This window comes from Squalius cephalus (assembly GCF_949319135.1).
Source record: "Squalius cephalus genome assembly, chromosome: 4".
Lineage (NCBI taxonomy): Eukaryota > Metazoa > Chordata > Actinopteri > Cypriniformes > Leuciscidae > Squalius > Squalius cephalus.
Window position 1 is genome coordinate 45,761,631 of NC_137125.1, and position 15,640 is coordinate 45,777,270.

Genomic DNA, 15,640 nt, shown 5'->3' on the forward strand with positions numbered 1-15,640 from the left:
CGCTTCACGGGGCGAGTTGAGACACCTCGCACGCCCTTCACACGCTCGGCCCAAGAAGCAGAAGCAGCTGTGTGATTCCTCCGTGTGCCATAATTCTTGCTTTGTCGGCTTCCTGAAAGCTCTCATTCAACCCGGCAGCTGCGCTGGACGTGGTTCTCATTAGAATCGGCCTGCTCTCTCCCACAGAGCTTTTAACAAGCGTCTTGTCTTTCTCGGGCCTGAATGGATTGCTGATTGGTGTCACTGCACCGTGAGCTGAACCCAACTGAAGTCCAGCCCTTCTGATGAACCATTGATCAAACGAGAGGATGTGAGGAAGAGGGGATGAGAAAGAGGAAGGGCGTCCACCAGGAGGAGGGAGGGCTTACACATCAGAGATCAGGTCTGGATTCCAGCTTTCACTCAATCGACCCTATTTAGACTCATAGCCAATAACAGGAAGTAAAGACTGAGTGGCTCAAAACACTTTCTTAATCGGCATTTTTATCTGCACATAAACAAGATAGATTTAGTGGAGAATACAAAGATATTAAAACCTTCTAAAAGCATTTAAATGCACATTAATATGTAAATTTAGAGAATGTGTTTGTTGTGTTGCTTGCAGTTTATTCATTTGTGGATGTTTTATGGTTTTATATTGTTTTTAGCATAAATTCAACAAGATTTACTAAAGTTTGTGCTTCCAAATTCTTTACCAGCAGGGTATTAAAAACACAATCAAGATTATTTGAAAACAACAAGTCTTATTAATAATCCTATTGAGTTTTGCTTCTCTTGTTTTAATGATGATTTAAGGGCATTTTGTTTACTGGTAAATAAAACACTTAAGAAAATGAAGATTATGATAAATTGATTGTGAGCACATAGAGATTAAAGATTAATTATAGTTTTCTCTGCATATTAAGTTAGAAAAAAATACACTATTAACCTTTTGCTGACTTCTTAGTGTAAACGTACTAGTGTTTGCTGTCATTCTGTTTGATTACTTTGATACCAAGTCGATGCTAACATTTTTTCTACAGTAGCCTATCTATAGTACCTGGAGATGTCTATTATGTCTTTAATATTATTATCAAATGAAAATATTGAGGAGGAGGAGGAGGAGGAGGAGGAGGAGGAGGAGGAGGAGGAGGAGGAGGAGGAGGAGGAGGAGGAGGAGGAGGAGGAGGAGGAGGAGGAGGAGGAGGAGGAGGAGGAGGAGGAGGAGGAGGGGGGGGCATATCACTCCTCTTATTGTTTTATATTACTGGTTACTTGAGTAATTATTTGAAACACCAGAAGAAATAACATGTTTGGAAAATACTTTAATAAATAAATATATTACTTTTTAAATGGAGGTTATGTTCGATAGGATATTCGTTTTTGCTGTGGTTTTAAAATTGATAGAAGGATAAAAATTAACTAGTATTGGTATCAACAACTGAAATGGTCTCTTGACAAGCCCACTGCTTAGTGGGTAAATGTGTAGGTTACCACAACTTTGTTTATCATATTCAAATGACCTATTTTGCATTGCCATGATAAGGTTTCATTCATTTTAAATAGCCAAATAGGCAAAAATATTATTTGCATTTTAATTATCATATTATACATCTAAATGCATGAGATTGGCCTAGATTTTTCAGAATTTAAACGGCACCAAGGCTTTTCGCTTTGGCAGTGACCCTCTCATATTGAGTGAAGATCATCCGGTGTTTATCACACTCTCCCAAATTCAATGACAAACTAATGAGCAACTGAATGGATCAATGTCTGTCCTCACCATTTCAAATGCATTACTTGTCTTATGGCTCAGCTTACAAAGATTCCCTACGATTGATCTGCTCCAAAAGAACATTTCCCACACACAGCAAATCCAAAACTAGCAACTAAACACCACAGAGATGATTTGGCGGTGAAACAGCAGCAGAAAGTGATTTGGAAAAATTGAGCCGTTCTTGATGACTTCTGTAAAAGGAAACTCCAAATACTGTGGAGGACGTGAATGACGAGGGAGTAAAACACATCTTTTTGGTCATTCTTTTACCTTCCTTCACTTCACTGCAGTGTGCAATCCTTTGGTGGTGAAATCATCAGCACTCCATTTTCAGGAGACTAATCTGCGTGCCAGAATATAAATTGGGCTGCAAGAAGGAGTGAGACGAATCGAACGAGGGGGGAGGGGCGAGTGTCATTTCCTCTTGACTAACAGCCCTCGCCGTCTATTCTTTATCCCTTCACTTCTGCTTGTAATTGCACAAAGCAGTCACATTCATCTGACTGTAAATTTTACCAACAGTTCCACTGCAATTCTCTCACATCTGTTGTCTGTCTTTCAGGTGCAGCATTACTACTGGTAGCGTCTCAGCTGCCTCCAACCATCCTCCTCCAGTTCCCTGCGTGGCAACCCCCACGCCTCCGCTTTATTCACCTCGCAGGGCTGATTGTGAGAAGGAGACCTGTGCCAGGCTTCATCAGGGAAAACAGAAAGACAAACAACAGGGCTCACAATGACTTGAGGTCACGCAGCATTCACCGATATCAATTCTGCGGTGTGGTGCCAAATGAAACGGCCACATTCATCAGTCCCGTCGAAACACAGACGGCTGTCAGCTCAATATTAGAAGCAGGGCTTGTGCTTTCTAGCATTCAGGGACAAATTATAACAGCCCTACAGCAGTGTGACAGGAAAATAATTATACGTTTTAATTAGGGAGAAGTATTCTGGTGGCTTATTTCCAGAGTGATTTCCAGGCATGGTTCTAAAATAACAGATTTATCGAGGAACCGTTTTAAAGTCAGGTGAAATGTGACGCTGACTTGTTTGTTTTTTTATCAGGAAATGAGTGGATTGTAAAAAGTAGGCAATAGAGATTATATACCAGAATTTGCCAGATGTTTGGAGAGGGTTAAAATAAAAGCAAAAGGGCTTGATGACCACCTGAAAGGGAAAGACTTTCAGAGGCGGAGCAAGTCCTGTTTAGATGAAAGACAAAAAAGAATTACGTTGAGCAATGTGCACGGATGAATTGTGCATAATAAGACTAGGAATGTGAATTAAGAAAGTAAAAAAGGATAAATTTTGATTTCATGATGGCATCTTAAATGGTTTTCAAACCATGTGGTTTAATGTTTAGATAGAAGCCGTCTCATTTCGAAGGCTGTGTCCTCCAGAGGTCGCATTTGTCGACCGCATGCGCCTCATTTCATTGCCTCATTTCAGTAAAGTAACCATTACATTCCAAAGTCATATAGAAATTACAACTATAATGGTTACTTTTATGAAATGAGTCATCCTTGATGGCGTATGCGGCCAACAAATGCAACCTCCAACAGAGGCAGCCTTTGAAATGAGACACAGCTAGAGACTTTTTGCACAGAGTTCACTTATCAGTAAATTAAACAAAATTAACATCTTTTAAATGGCTTACTTATTATTTTTGCAAATTACCCTATTAAAAAACGTATTAAATAAAAGTCTGAAAACTTAGAGGGCATTTACATGACACCAACTTTTTATGTGTTTTGGCCATTCATTTACACAACAATGGTGTTTTGGGGGCCTGAAAAGGCAAACATTTGAAAACCGGTTTCAACGTTTTTGAAAACTATACTGTTATCGTCAAAGGGTGAATTTGTGAAAAAACTGATGTCATGCAAATGCGTACCCTGAATGTTGCATTTTGGGATGTTAAAAAATAGCCTTGAATAGAGAAATGAGCATTTCTGAATAATATTTAGGCTAGTCTTTTAGCTGAAACCCCCCAAACTGTCTCCGATTAGTGCACACACTCCATGCAAAACTCCAAAGCAAAAGCACATGTTAAATCATTGAAGAACCATGTGACATCTCCCAGAGGTCAGAGATCTTTCATGGTGTGATGAAAACATGTCGATATCTGCCGACGTAGTAGCCAATGATCACATTAGCATAATTTCAAACAGGAGGGGGAAAAGTGATATAACACACGCTGTTATCAAGCAGTGCGCTACTTTCAAGTCTGTCATATCTTAAATGCACAATTGTACGTCTTATTCGAACTAAGTGAGAAATATTCTCCCCGGCACTAATGAAGGTGCTTTACACACTTTGAGGCCAAATCATAATCTGCTGGTCGTGGGCTGAGTCCAAGCACTCTGTCAAGTTGCATTTCACTATACGGATATTTGTTGGAAATGAAAGCTATAACAGAAAATGAAAAGGGAGGTTATTGGATACCTCATTTATTTCAGCGTGGTTCCTCCAAAGATCTTGAATGCCTCCTGGCCTTGAAAATTACTGAACGCTTTTCCCTTTCTCTACACTTTATTGAAAGTCACACCCAATTTCTGTGATATAATATGCCTTGGAATAAAATCATTGTAAGAGGAAATGCAAAGCAATAAAAACTCCATTGCACAGTCTATTCCTTGTTCCCAAGAGATGTACCCAGCATCCCACCCCAACACCTGTGTATTTGATTAGTGTCAGCGCCCGAGTCCCAGTGCGGCTTACTGTTTGAACTGTGAAGGTGTGGTGTCTTCCTCCCATGGCATCCAATTTAAACACTGAAAACAAGGAAGCCAGATCCTTTGAGAACTCAAGTACAATCCAATCCTTGTCTTCGCTCTAGCCTGCTAAGCAAGAATGGATTTGGAGGGCCCTTCTTATAATAAGGTGAGATTTAATGTCCAAATGTGCAAAATAAAGTCTCAATTGACATCTAAAGGTTACACTGGCTCGGTCCGTAATCCGTTTTTTGCTGCTAACTGCATATGTGTTGCGGTGTTTCTCATCTTTATTCTCTCCCTACCGTTAGGTTTGCCTGTATTAATGGTGGGAGGTTGGATCTCACTCTCTTGTCGCTGTGATTGTGTTCCAGGTCTAAAATGTCTTCATCATCCCTGATGGGTGTCCCTCTGGGAGGCAGGGACAGATGGTGGACAATGAGATGGGTTGGCTGTTTCTGCATGATCTCACCCTCCTCTCACACTCTCACTCAGATAGACTTTCTCAATTTTCCACAAACTCCAGATGCCGCCATCTTTCGCATCATTTCCTATTTCTTGTCATCCTTTCCATTGCGCAGGTTTGTCTTTCTACAAACTACTAACATAAACCATTTCCTCTGTGCTGCAATATGTTGCTACAATGTGAAATCTTCCAGAATAATACCAGTGATATAAGTAACATTCTAGCATGGTGCTAATCAATTCTTAAAGGTGAACTGTCATTTCTACACAAATCACACACTCCTGGGGTTCTGCAAAACCCGAGCAACTGCTGTTGTGAGAATAAGACTGCTATAAAGTTGTTGTTTTTTTCGACAAAAAATTATATTTAAATAATTGAACGAAATATTCAAACATTTTGTTAATATTATTTTTTATTTTTTTTTACAATAAACGCAGTTTTATACTGACTAAAACTAATAATTTCAGTCACCAAAAATGACATTTTTGTTGACAGGAAAGTGCAAAATTAAACAAAATATTCAAATATTTCGTAAATTCATTTCTCCATCAACGTTTAACAAAAAACAACCTATGAAAACTTTTTTTTAAATGTGCATTAGTTTTTCATTGTGTTTTAGTGCATTATGAGAAGGTTCACAATATGTGACTAATATTTTATAATAATAATATATATATATATATATATATATATATATATATATATATATATATATATATATATATATATATATATATATATATATATATATATATATCAAACGATTAATCGCGATTAATCACATCCAAAATAAAAGTTTGTTTTTACATAATATATGTGTGTGTATGGTGTATAATTGTTTTCTATATATAAATACACACATATGCATGTATATATTTAAGAAATATTTGCATATATATACTGTGTATATATATTTATATTATATATAATTTATATTATATATAAATATTTTATATATAAATAACACATTTTTCTTAAATATATATGCATGTGTGTGCATTTATATATAGAAAATAATTATACTCCATACACACACATAAATTATGTAAACACAAACTTTTATTTTGGATGCGATTAATCGTGATTAATCGTTTGACAGCCCTAATATATATATATATATTGTCATATTTTCGTAAACAGTATAGTTGAAAATCTTAAAATTTTCATAGATGTGCATTTTTCGTCTCGTCTGTGTCAATCGACATTTTTTTTAACAAAATTAACTGGAATCATCCTTCGAATGGCTTACTTTTAGTTATCTTTGCTAGTTAAGCTGGAGTCTGTGAAAAGGTTTTAATTTAAATTCCCACAAAAAATACAATAGCTAGATTAAATGGAGCATTTTTCATTCCCAATGAATGACTTCAAGTTTTGACCCCTTATCTGTGCACTACTGCTTTGCTCTCTCATTCATCATTCTATTCCTCCTTCTCTCTCCCAAGAGAGGATCCTGGGTAGAGACAGAGAATAAGCTTCCTCTGAGAGATGGGCAATGCCATTATGAGCACAGTCAGCACATTTCATAAAATGATGTGCTTGCAACCCAGATAATGATATGAATAATCATTAAAAAAGAAATGTAACGGTAGCATTCACACATTTATTTATAAAGACGCATGGCTTGGCTATTGACAAATATGTACCAAACAAAGCACGCACAAATAAAGAAACAGCTGTTTATCTGAACAATACATGTTTTCAACAAAAAAAAAAAAAAAACAGTCAGCTAATGATTCTTCACTTTGGACACACAGGCAAACTGCTACTTGCATCATCACCCATCGCACAAGGTGAATGGCAGAGATGGTGTAGAATAACACTGCATTATTCTATCAATGCAACCCCCACCCCAAATCAGCACGCAGTATGTGGCTGGCAGGTGCCCCAGAGAGTTAAATGAGCTTTTGCTGATGGTGCAATACACAATCGGCTGGTACTGCACACAGTCATGACACACAGCACTACAGGGGCACCTCTTCACCACAAAATCCCTATTACATAATCGCGCACACACATTAGGCACAGGTACAAGCGGAGGTGACACGATTCATATAAGCAGAATTAAGCTTGTTTTTATTTTAGAGGGTATTTTGTGCTGCTACTTTCCCAGAACAAGCGCACATTTGCAGACAGAGGTTAGCGTGTAACCGGAGAGTATGCGACTCTCAGCAACTCTGGGCCTATTGTTTTGGTGTAACTTGACTGAAGCACAGCCTACAGTGTTTGGGCTGACATAGTTTGAGGCTCGGGATATATTTATAGACATCCTTGTGTGTGTGTGTGTGTGTATAGCTATTAATATATTCATTACATAAGCCTCTAACCATTGAGGAGTAAATTAACTTAGTTTGGTGGAAGATAATAAGTCCCATAATGTGAGACTAGCCATAGGGTTTCGCACCTTCATATGCAAAGGACTCATCACTCATCACAGCTAATACATGAGTGGTGAACTCTGTTTGTTACACATTATTTGTGTCTGTGCACATGAATGGGGCAGTATTGCCTATGGGCCTCCAGTTTAGAAGGCTGACATCAATTTGTGTATGTCAAGAGTTTATGGATGAAAATGTTTCAGTGTTTTAGCAAATCGTGCACTGCAAAGAGATATGCAATAGATTAGCTGTTTCTGAAAGTAGTACATGTGCTTGCTGGGTAGCAAAGAGTAGTGCTAAAGTTTCATACTTTCATACTCAGGCTGCCACTTTATATTGGTTGGCTATGGATGGATGGTCAAAATAAATGCGACACAGTTCAGAATGCAAATATTACAATGACATCATCACAGCTGTTGCATTTTGAATGCTGAACATTCAAATATATTTGATTCACTCAGTGTAGGCTACATCAATCAATGGCAAAGTTTAAAACTTTAGTCTCAAATTTGTTTAAAAAATAGAGATCAGCTGATATTGTTTATTTATGACCAATACAGATACAGATATTTTTGTAAATAGTTTTTATCAAGTGAACGATAATATGCCAAACTGATTTTTATTTTATTTCTTTAAACAAAAAAGGAAAATAACTAGTTTTTATTTTATTTTATTTTGTAGAATATACATAATGACTATAAACCAATATAATCATAATAATAACAACTATAATGCAGGTTCTCTGGGTTAACCAATAATTAATTAACACTTTTTTTATGTAACAATTATTAATGTTGTTGTTGTTGTTGGATTAAAGTATGAATGGCTGTTATGTAAAATGTTGCTTGATTAATTATCGGTTGACCCCATCACTAAATTATGTAGAAAATTGTGAATATAATAAAAATATCGGTGAAACAGCCTATTGGTTTATCTAAAAGATACACTGTTTATAAATTAGACAGCAGAACTAGAAGTTTAAATATAATTTTAAGCGATTCAGACTGAATTAATAGTTTTAATGTTAGGGTTTCAGAATAAACCTTGACCAGAATGTTGAGGAATATCGGTACACTGCTGCCTTGCAAACACTCTAATAGGAATATGATATCACGTCTGCCTTTCACATTGATAGACACAAAACATCACTGTCCTACCTTTTCGAATGAAGTCCTCGATATCTTGATCAAATCCAAGCCGATGGCATTTGCTCCACAGCCCCATGTTGGTGGAGTTATACTGCCTGCTGCACTCATCGGCGGCGCTCATGGCGAACAGCTGCCGTCTGTTCCGCGCCAGCAGCAGCTTCTCCTCCCAGTGGTCCAGGCGCGAGCGGCTCGCCCGAAGAGGGAGGCTGTTGTTGGGGATGTAAATAAAGCCCGGGTCCTTCCGGCGGCTGGAGAAACTTCGGCACCTCTCTCGGTACCTCCGGGCGTCCGTCTCGTACCAGTGGTCGGAGCACATAGCCACTGCCAGCATCCCGAGCGCGCAGAGGGACAGAGACAGACCGGCGTAGAGCAGCAACTTCCCAGCAGCCATGCTCGCGTTCGCTCAGAGCCGCGTCAGCACCACAACAGCTTGGAGAGCTCCTCGACGTGCACCCGCATCCCGCCGGGCACGCGGACTGAGAGAACTGATATCAGTCGGTGCAGTGGAATCTGTTTCTATTGAAGACCTCGAGCTGAAGCCCGACAGAAAATATAAGCCTTATTTAAGGTCCATCCGTAGCCCTTCCCATCCAATAACAGTGATGAAACCAGACAAGACGATTCAGTCAGGTCCTCGTTCACACGAACCAAGCCTTAAAAAAAAGCAGAGGAAGATTTTTTTAACCATGGTTATTATAGCTGCATTAAAGCCAGAATGCCATTAATTTTGGGTTTAGATTTGAACCCCCACAAAGGAAGTCAGAAAAGGTGTGTGTGGATATTCAAGTAGGCTATATACGTTTCAATTGTGTTCGCAAACGTTTCGGTAACCACAAAAGTTAGATTATAAGTTTGTCAGAGCGCGGGATTTCATCTGTGGCCAAACAGGCGCTAGATAAATCGCGGTAACCATAGCAACAGTTACGCGCTTTCTGTTGCAAGCATCTAAAAATGATGGATGTCAGGCTATTTGTCGTCATTATAAATTTACATCACAAATAGCCTACAGCCTAACAGACAATGTAGGGGGTCTAATTGTTTTCGTAAGTCTTTTGCACAGCTAATTGTCGATTCGTTAACTGTGCTGGTGGTCAAATGACAATATGCCTTACTAGAGATCTATGCGTTGCTCTAAAAATGTCTTTAAGAAGTCGACCAATGATGAACAAGTGCTTTTGAATCATTTAAAAAAGAACCGAGTCATTCGTTCGGGAATCGGACTAGTTCACGCTCTATGTTTTCAATTCACAAAAAAGAATCAGCTCATAAAGAGTCATTAGTTCGGGAGTTGGACTCCGTTTTTTGGTATGCTACTTAATGTTTTAATTCACTAAAAAGAACCAGCTCTTAAGAGTGATTCTCGGACTGTAGGCTGGTCGCGCGAAGATTCGGTAAATTCAGCGAATATTAGTAATGCGGGAAACTGTCTGTCAGAGTATTTTAGTTCCGTTCGCATAGGCGGAAGAATAGCCTAATTAACGAATTATTTTAATATTAATTACGGTAATTGCTGAAGGACCGTTAAAAGAACAGAAATGGATGAAAATGGTTCGGTTTCGGTATTAAATGGGCTAAAACCGGTTCTGAGTAAGAACCGGTTTTCGGTTCCCAACCCTTCCCATCCCATTTTGGTTGGCGCTGACAGACTATAGATTTTTGCTGTCCGGTTTATGTTACATATCTATTTCATAGAAATGCACAGTCGCGCGGCAGTCAGGTTTATTTTCTCATAGGCTACATTCTCTCTGGAATATGTAGGATGCATTGAACAAAACATTTATCACATTGCTGACTGTTAAAGAGAAATGTAGCCTATTAAGATGACTCGACATTACTTAAATTAACTAAGCGTCATTTAAATCGAATTTATAGTATATCATTTATGTAAAGGAATGTTTAAGAATAATACATATATGCTCTTATTGCATCCATTGCACGGGCCCCGTTTATAAGACTGATCAAGTGAATTAAATTCCGCACTCACCCCAATTAAAACTGACAAAACGGGTTCACTCCACTCCAATAATGCATCTCCAGACCATTTTGCGTTTGCAGTGACTGTATGATACGCTATATGCTGATATTCACTGCCAAATAATCCTATTCAACAGCGACACACGTTTATAAATGCTCTGCGCAGGAAATATCAAACCGTTCAACGACGCCGCATCTCAAAAGCTTCACGTTTAAACGAGTCTATCGATATCAGAACATTTGGCGGATTGTGCATCCTCCTCCTCGGACAATATGGTCTCAACATCATCCGTGCATGTTGCCTCTGTCTGGGAAAAACAGCGGTGATGTCATGCTGTCAATATGAGATGTTCATTGTTTATTAAAGCGGCTTCTTAAAGGAGTCGCACTACTGCTCTTGGTTCCGTGTCGAACTGTAACTGGAGTCGCCTTGTTGGCATTCACTCTAGGATTTACACTTACTGAAGTAAACTAGTGTCTTTCATGAATAAATAATCAAAGGTTGCAGAATCTTTCATTTTGTCATTCTGCATCACCAGCGCTATAAAATGATACTACACCAGACCAAAAGCCTTCCATAAAGGTTTGTTATTTGAAACCACTATGCACTGTCCAGAACCAACAGCAGTCAGGTATATTGCTGAATAATGAATGAGAGTGGTGGCATCTGTTTTAGCAGTCAGAGAGGCCCTTGTACACACGTTTTCTTTTTTATTGGATTGCCACTGCCACAGCTTTCAGATAATGTTGGGACTCTCGTGTTCTTTATATTTGTATTGTGTGTAGGTGTATGTAAAGAGATTGATATATATGAGGCTATACGTTAGTAAAGATGCAGTTTTAATGGAAAATCAACATTTAGCAGGCCACTTGTTTAATATAGGCCTAAATGTTATAGATACACTGTTCACCTTTGATATGCAATTTATTGGTTAATAGGCTAAATGTTTTCTGGTAACACATAGGTTCAATTTGTTCTCCCTTACATTAATTAACATGAACTAGCAATGAAAAAAGTTCTATAGCATTTCTTAATTTTAGTTCATGCTAATCTCAACATTTACTAGTTAGTAAATGGACTTAACATGAACTAACAATGAGCAATTTGTAAAGTTTTTTTTATTAACGGTTAACAAAATTAAATAAATAGGCTACTGAACAAATATATTTCTCATTGTTAATGTTAATTCACTAATTTTGTAGCGGCTAGCAAAAGCAAGCTAGCTTTAATAGCATAAGATCCCACCCTCTCTTCAGAGCGTCTCCAGATCCACGCCTCCTTCAAAAAACAAAAGCTTCACGAGAGATGGCGTTGAACTACCTCATGTCTCAAAGCATATAACAATAATCAACATAACTCAAAGAGTTGAGACCTGTAACACCTGACTGCTGCAGATTAATTTCGACATTGATAGTGTTGCCACTGAAAAGCATAATTTCGAGTCATGAACCGCTCCGAGTATAACGCCACAGGTTTCCATCTCTTCCAAATTGCAATAGTTATGACGTGAATGCAACATAATATCATTGTTTTGGTTCAGGATGAACTGTAAAAATCATATCATTGCATTCAGACCTAATGGATGAACATGAACATGATGATTGGATGAACATTTTATGGCCTACGCCTTCCACGGATGATATATATATATACATATAAATACATTTAACTTAGTGATTGCTATCAAGATGTGTAAGAAGTTTTCTTACTAAATCAACATGCAATAAAGTGAACAAAAGAGAATATTATTTGCATTAGAATATGACAAACAAATATACATATATGAAACAAAATTTTAGATGTTTTGCATTTAAAAGTCAGAATTTCAGTGAAAACAATGTCAGGTATTTGTCCTTCTAATCTAGAAGTGAACAGAATTGAGGAAAACTTTAAGTGGATCTTTATGCCATGTTCTAGGCGATAGCTACTATTGGCAGATATTGAATGTGACATAATTTTGCAAAATGGGTCTGAAACTGCATAATATTGACTTGCATTGGATTGACTATTATGTTATATTCAAAGATGTCTTTTCTTTATTGAATTCTGTCAGGCTGTAATTGTCTCTGGAACAGTATGAATGACAGCTTGACAGCTAAATTTTAATTACATTTTAAGGGAGGCAAAGTTTGTTTGGAACTTATTTGCAGCTAACAGTGAAAACTGAACAATGTAATCTAAAAAATGCAGCCGATACACAAGGCAATTTGTCTTGTGCTATTTGAGGATGTGTTATCTTGTTCCTTTTTTTGTCCCCAGAATTGTGTTAATAGATACATCCATTGGAAGGAAAAGAAAAACGTGATTGTCATGCTAATCCAGAGAGCTGTCCATCAATTTATTTATTTATTTATGTATCTCGTCTTCAGTGCTTCTTTCTTTTTCAATGTCTTTAATGTATATATATCGCCATCTAGTGAACAAATATATCACAGCAAATCTAGTGTGCGTCACACAAGCCTTGACTGGTTTAATAATAATGATTTTAAATGATTTCCGATACATTTAAAATAAAATCATCATTTTATTGAATTGTCCAATAACCTCGTGCTCAATATTTCACATTGTTGTTAACAAACTTGTTAACGCATTTAATGAAAAAACTATGTTTCGTGTTAAATTTAAATAAATATGAAAAAAGTGTATTTTAAATCATTAAATTATTACATAACATAATCATAAACTATGTAAATATGTAAAGCCGTTACCAAGACAGAACTTTTATCCCGTCAAATATTCGCATACGGAATGATTTCGCAGGAGTACGACTTCCTGTGACGTACGAGACATTTTCCACAGTAAAAGAGGATGCCAAAACAAAACAAACACACACAAAAACAAAAACGCTAAAAATGTATTTCTACTCTATTAAACGTAATATTTAGCTGTGTTAAGATCAAGTCACGAACATAGACTGTCACGAATCACTGACTGAATACACGAAATCTCATTTATTTTGTAATGAAGTATCGTCAACGGCCAGGTCCTTTAAGCCGTAGTTTTTACAAATAAAGAAAGAAATCTGTAGCACCAATAAGTCTTATTATTACAGAAAGATATTCTCATTAGCTTTTATAATATTTAACTCGAGGAAATTAGAAGTGAGTAAAATGAATGTTACTTGATATATTGAATGACATATCACATACTGTTTTAAAGGACCTGTGAGACGGTAGAATAAGAGGAAGTGCTTGACCTGCTCCGCGCATGCTCATCTTTTATGTTCCCCCCAGTGTGTGTTTGAGCGCATGAAGGTTGAACTGTTAACTAACCATAAACGAGTATTTAAACTAGTTATTGAATTGTCTGTATTGTTAAGTATCTAATGTCCACATGCCGTTACAATAAAGTCTATATTTTTGGACCTCACCTGCTTCGTTCGGGATTTTAATAAAGGGTAAGCAAACAATATTTGGATAAATTATCTGCCAGGTATCTACAAAACAATTGCAGCCTCTTTAATAAAATACACTCATGTATTTAAAGATATGGAATTAATCTATCTATCTATCTATCTATCTATCTATCTATCTATCTATCTATCTCCATCAATGCATGCATGTGTCATTTAACTAATGCATTTATCTGTGTGTTCTCTGTTAGGTGAAGATGGCTGGTCTTTCTAGCTATGCCCTGCGCATGGCCCGTCTGAGCGCCCGAATATTTGGAGATGTGTCCCGTCACACAGATTCCAAGTCTATGAAAGTGGTTGGGTTTTTTAAAGAACCCCCTCCGGCCCAGAGAAAAGAAGTGTATGACTGGTACCCCCCGCACAAGATTTACTATTCAATGACCCAGAAGCTCAGATATTTGGGGCTTTTCAGGTAGGCTCTGGCATAATATTATAGTGCACATATGAACATTTTATCTTCTAATTCTTCTGTTTTTGTTGATGACATTTTTCTGGTAACGTTTTAGGGATGAGCACCAGGATTTCAAGGAGGAAATGAGACGCTTGAGGAAACTGCGGGGGAAAGGAAAACCTAAGAAGGGAGAAGGGAAGAGAGCCACAAAGAAGAAGTAGACCAACACATTTCAGCTATTTATGAACGGACACTTGAGAATCTGGTGAAGAAACTGAGCTATACCTGTATGGGCAACGGGACATTGTTTATAACAGTGGCAACATTATAGTAGCAGAGATTGTGGTGAAAAACAAAAAAACAAAAAACAGAAACATGACATCTGTGATGGAAATTAAATATGATTTTTTTTGTACATTTTGCATCTTCATTTAGCCTTATTTAAAAAAAATTGACATGGTTTTGATTTTGCTTTTCTGCAGAGTGTTGCCAGTTTTCCATAATGGAACATCCTCAGATTGCCTAACCAACACATTTTGGTTTGTCTTTCGAGAAGTACACTGAAAGAAAATAATTAGAGAATTCTGAAAGGGATAATAAACTATTAGCGCACAAGCATTTATTTATTTATTTTAATTTTAAATGATGCATGGTTGAAATGCCATTGCGTAGCATGAAAAGACAATTCAGATTATGGACTGTTATAAAGAGAGAAAAGCACATTCCTAGATGACATACATGCATAAATGACATACAATCATTTATATTATAGTGTTACATTTGTGCCCACAAATCAATACACCATATATTGTAATTGGAAATTTTGCATTTATTTAGCATTGTTAATGACATGCCATTTTGTGAACCCGTCTATATTCGGAAACCCCCCACACCCAATATGATAAAGATGATAAAATTGCATCTTAAAAAAATCTTCCTCCAAGAATCACAGGCACAAGAGGGTCATCAGTTCCTTAATCACTCAAATATTCTTGTGCAACAGACTAAGTTCCTATTTTTTGGTTTATTCTGTCAAACGTATTAAGTTTCATTTATATAGAGGCTTTATAATGCTCAAGGACACTTTACATTAGAATATACACAATAGACAGTTGTAGGCGTACATAAAAAAGATGATGATACTGCATAAACAAAACAGTAATGCTATTCAAATACTACGATGTATCAAAAATAACAATGCGAAAATGTTTTTGGCTAGATCATTAATTATGCAATTTTTATTTTACAAAGTACCCATGCTTAACTCTGAAAAGCCTGACATGAAAATATAGTCAGAAAAAAATTAAGTTTTGTAACGGACCAGTTTAGTTTACATTGTCTAAAAGTTTAAATATATGCATTACGGGTTTGTTTTGTATCATTTGATACATCAGACTTTTATAAAC

The 15,640-nt window shown here is 37.0% G+C and overlaps 2 protein-coding genes across 3 annotated transcripts in view; one reads left to right on the plus strand and one right to left on the minus strand.

The window, feature by feature from the left end:
- The window catches only part of tmem178bb (transmembrane protein 178Bb), a 76,368-nt gene extending 65,569 nt beyond the window's left edge, over window positions 1-10,799 (minus strand). Inside the window, exons 1-2 of the mRNA XM_079869465.1 lie at window positions 10,441-10,799; window positions 8,466-9,109 (exon numbers count right to left, since the gene is read on the minus strand). Of these exons, the coding sequence (XP_079725591.1) occupies window positions 8,466-8,847 (382 nt within the window). The 5' untranslated portion in view covers window positions 8,848-9,109; window positions 10,441-10,799. The remainder of the gene's footprint in view (window positions 1-8,465; window positions 9,110-10,440) is intronic.
- Window positions 10,800-13,628: 2,829 nt separating this feature from the next.
- Window positions 13,629-15,048, plus strand: mrps33 (mitochondrial ribosomal protein S33). 2 transcript variants are annotated; one of them, XM_079869467.1, is made up of 3 exons: window positions 13,629-13,828; window positions 14,041-14,255; window positions 14,350-15,048. In XM_079869467.1, exons 2-3 carry the CDS (start codon window positions 14,041-14,043, stop codon window positions 14,453-14,455), a joined length of 321 nt encoding a protein of 106 aa, XP_079725593.1. In that variant the 5' UTR covers window positions 13,629-13,828; the 3' UTR covers window positions 14,456-15,048. The 2 variants fall into 2 exon arrangements, with proteins under 2 accessions (XP_079725593.1, XP_079725592.1); XM_079869466.1 differs by having other exon boundaries at window positions 13,630-13,828; window positions 14,035-14,255; window positions 14,350-15,047.
- The last annotated feature ends 592 nt before the right edge of the window (window positions 15,049-15,640 follow it).

What these genes read in the sequence shown, in the direction of transcription:
- mrps33 (XM_079869467.1), top strand. Translation starts at nt 14,041, where the DNA reads ATGGCTGGTCTTTCTAGCTATGCCCTGCGCATGGCCCGTCTGAGCGCC. An exon ending in AGATATTTGGGGCTTTTCAG is followed by an intron (nt 14,256 to 14,349) that starts GTAGGCTCTGGC and finishes GTAACGTTTTAG; the next exon opens with GGATGAGCACCAGGATTTCA.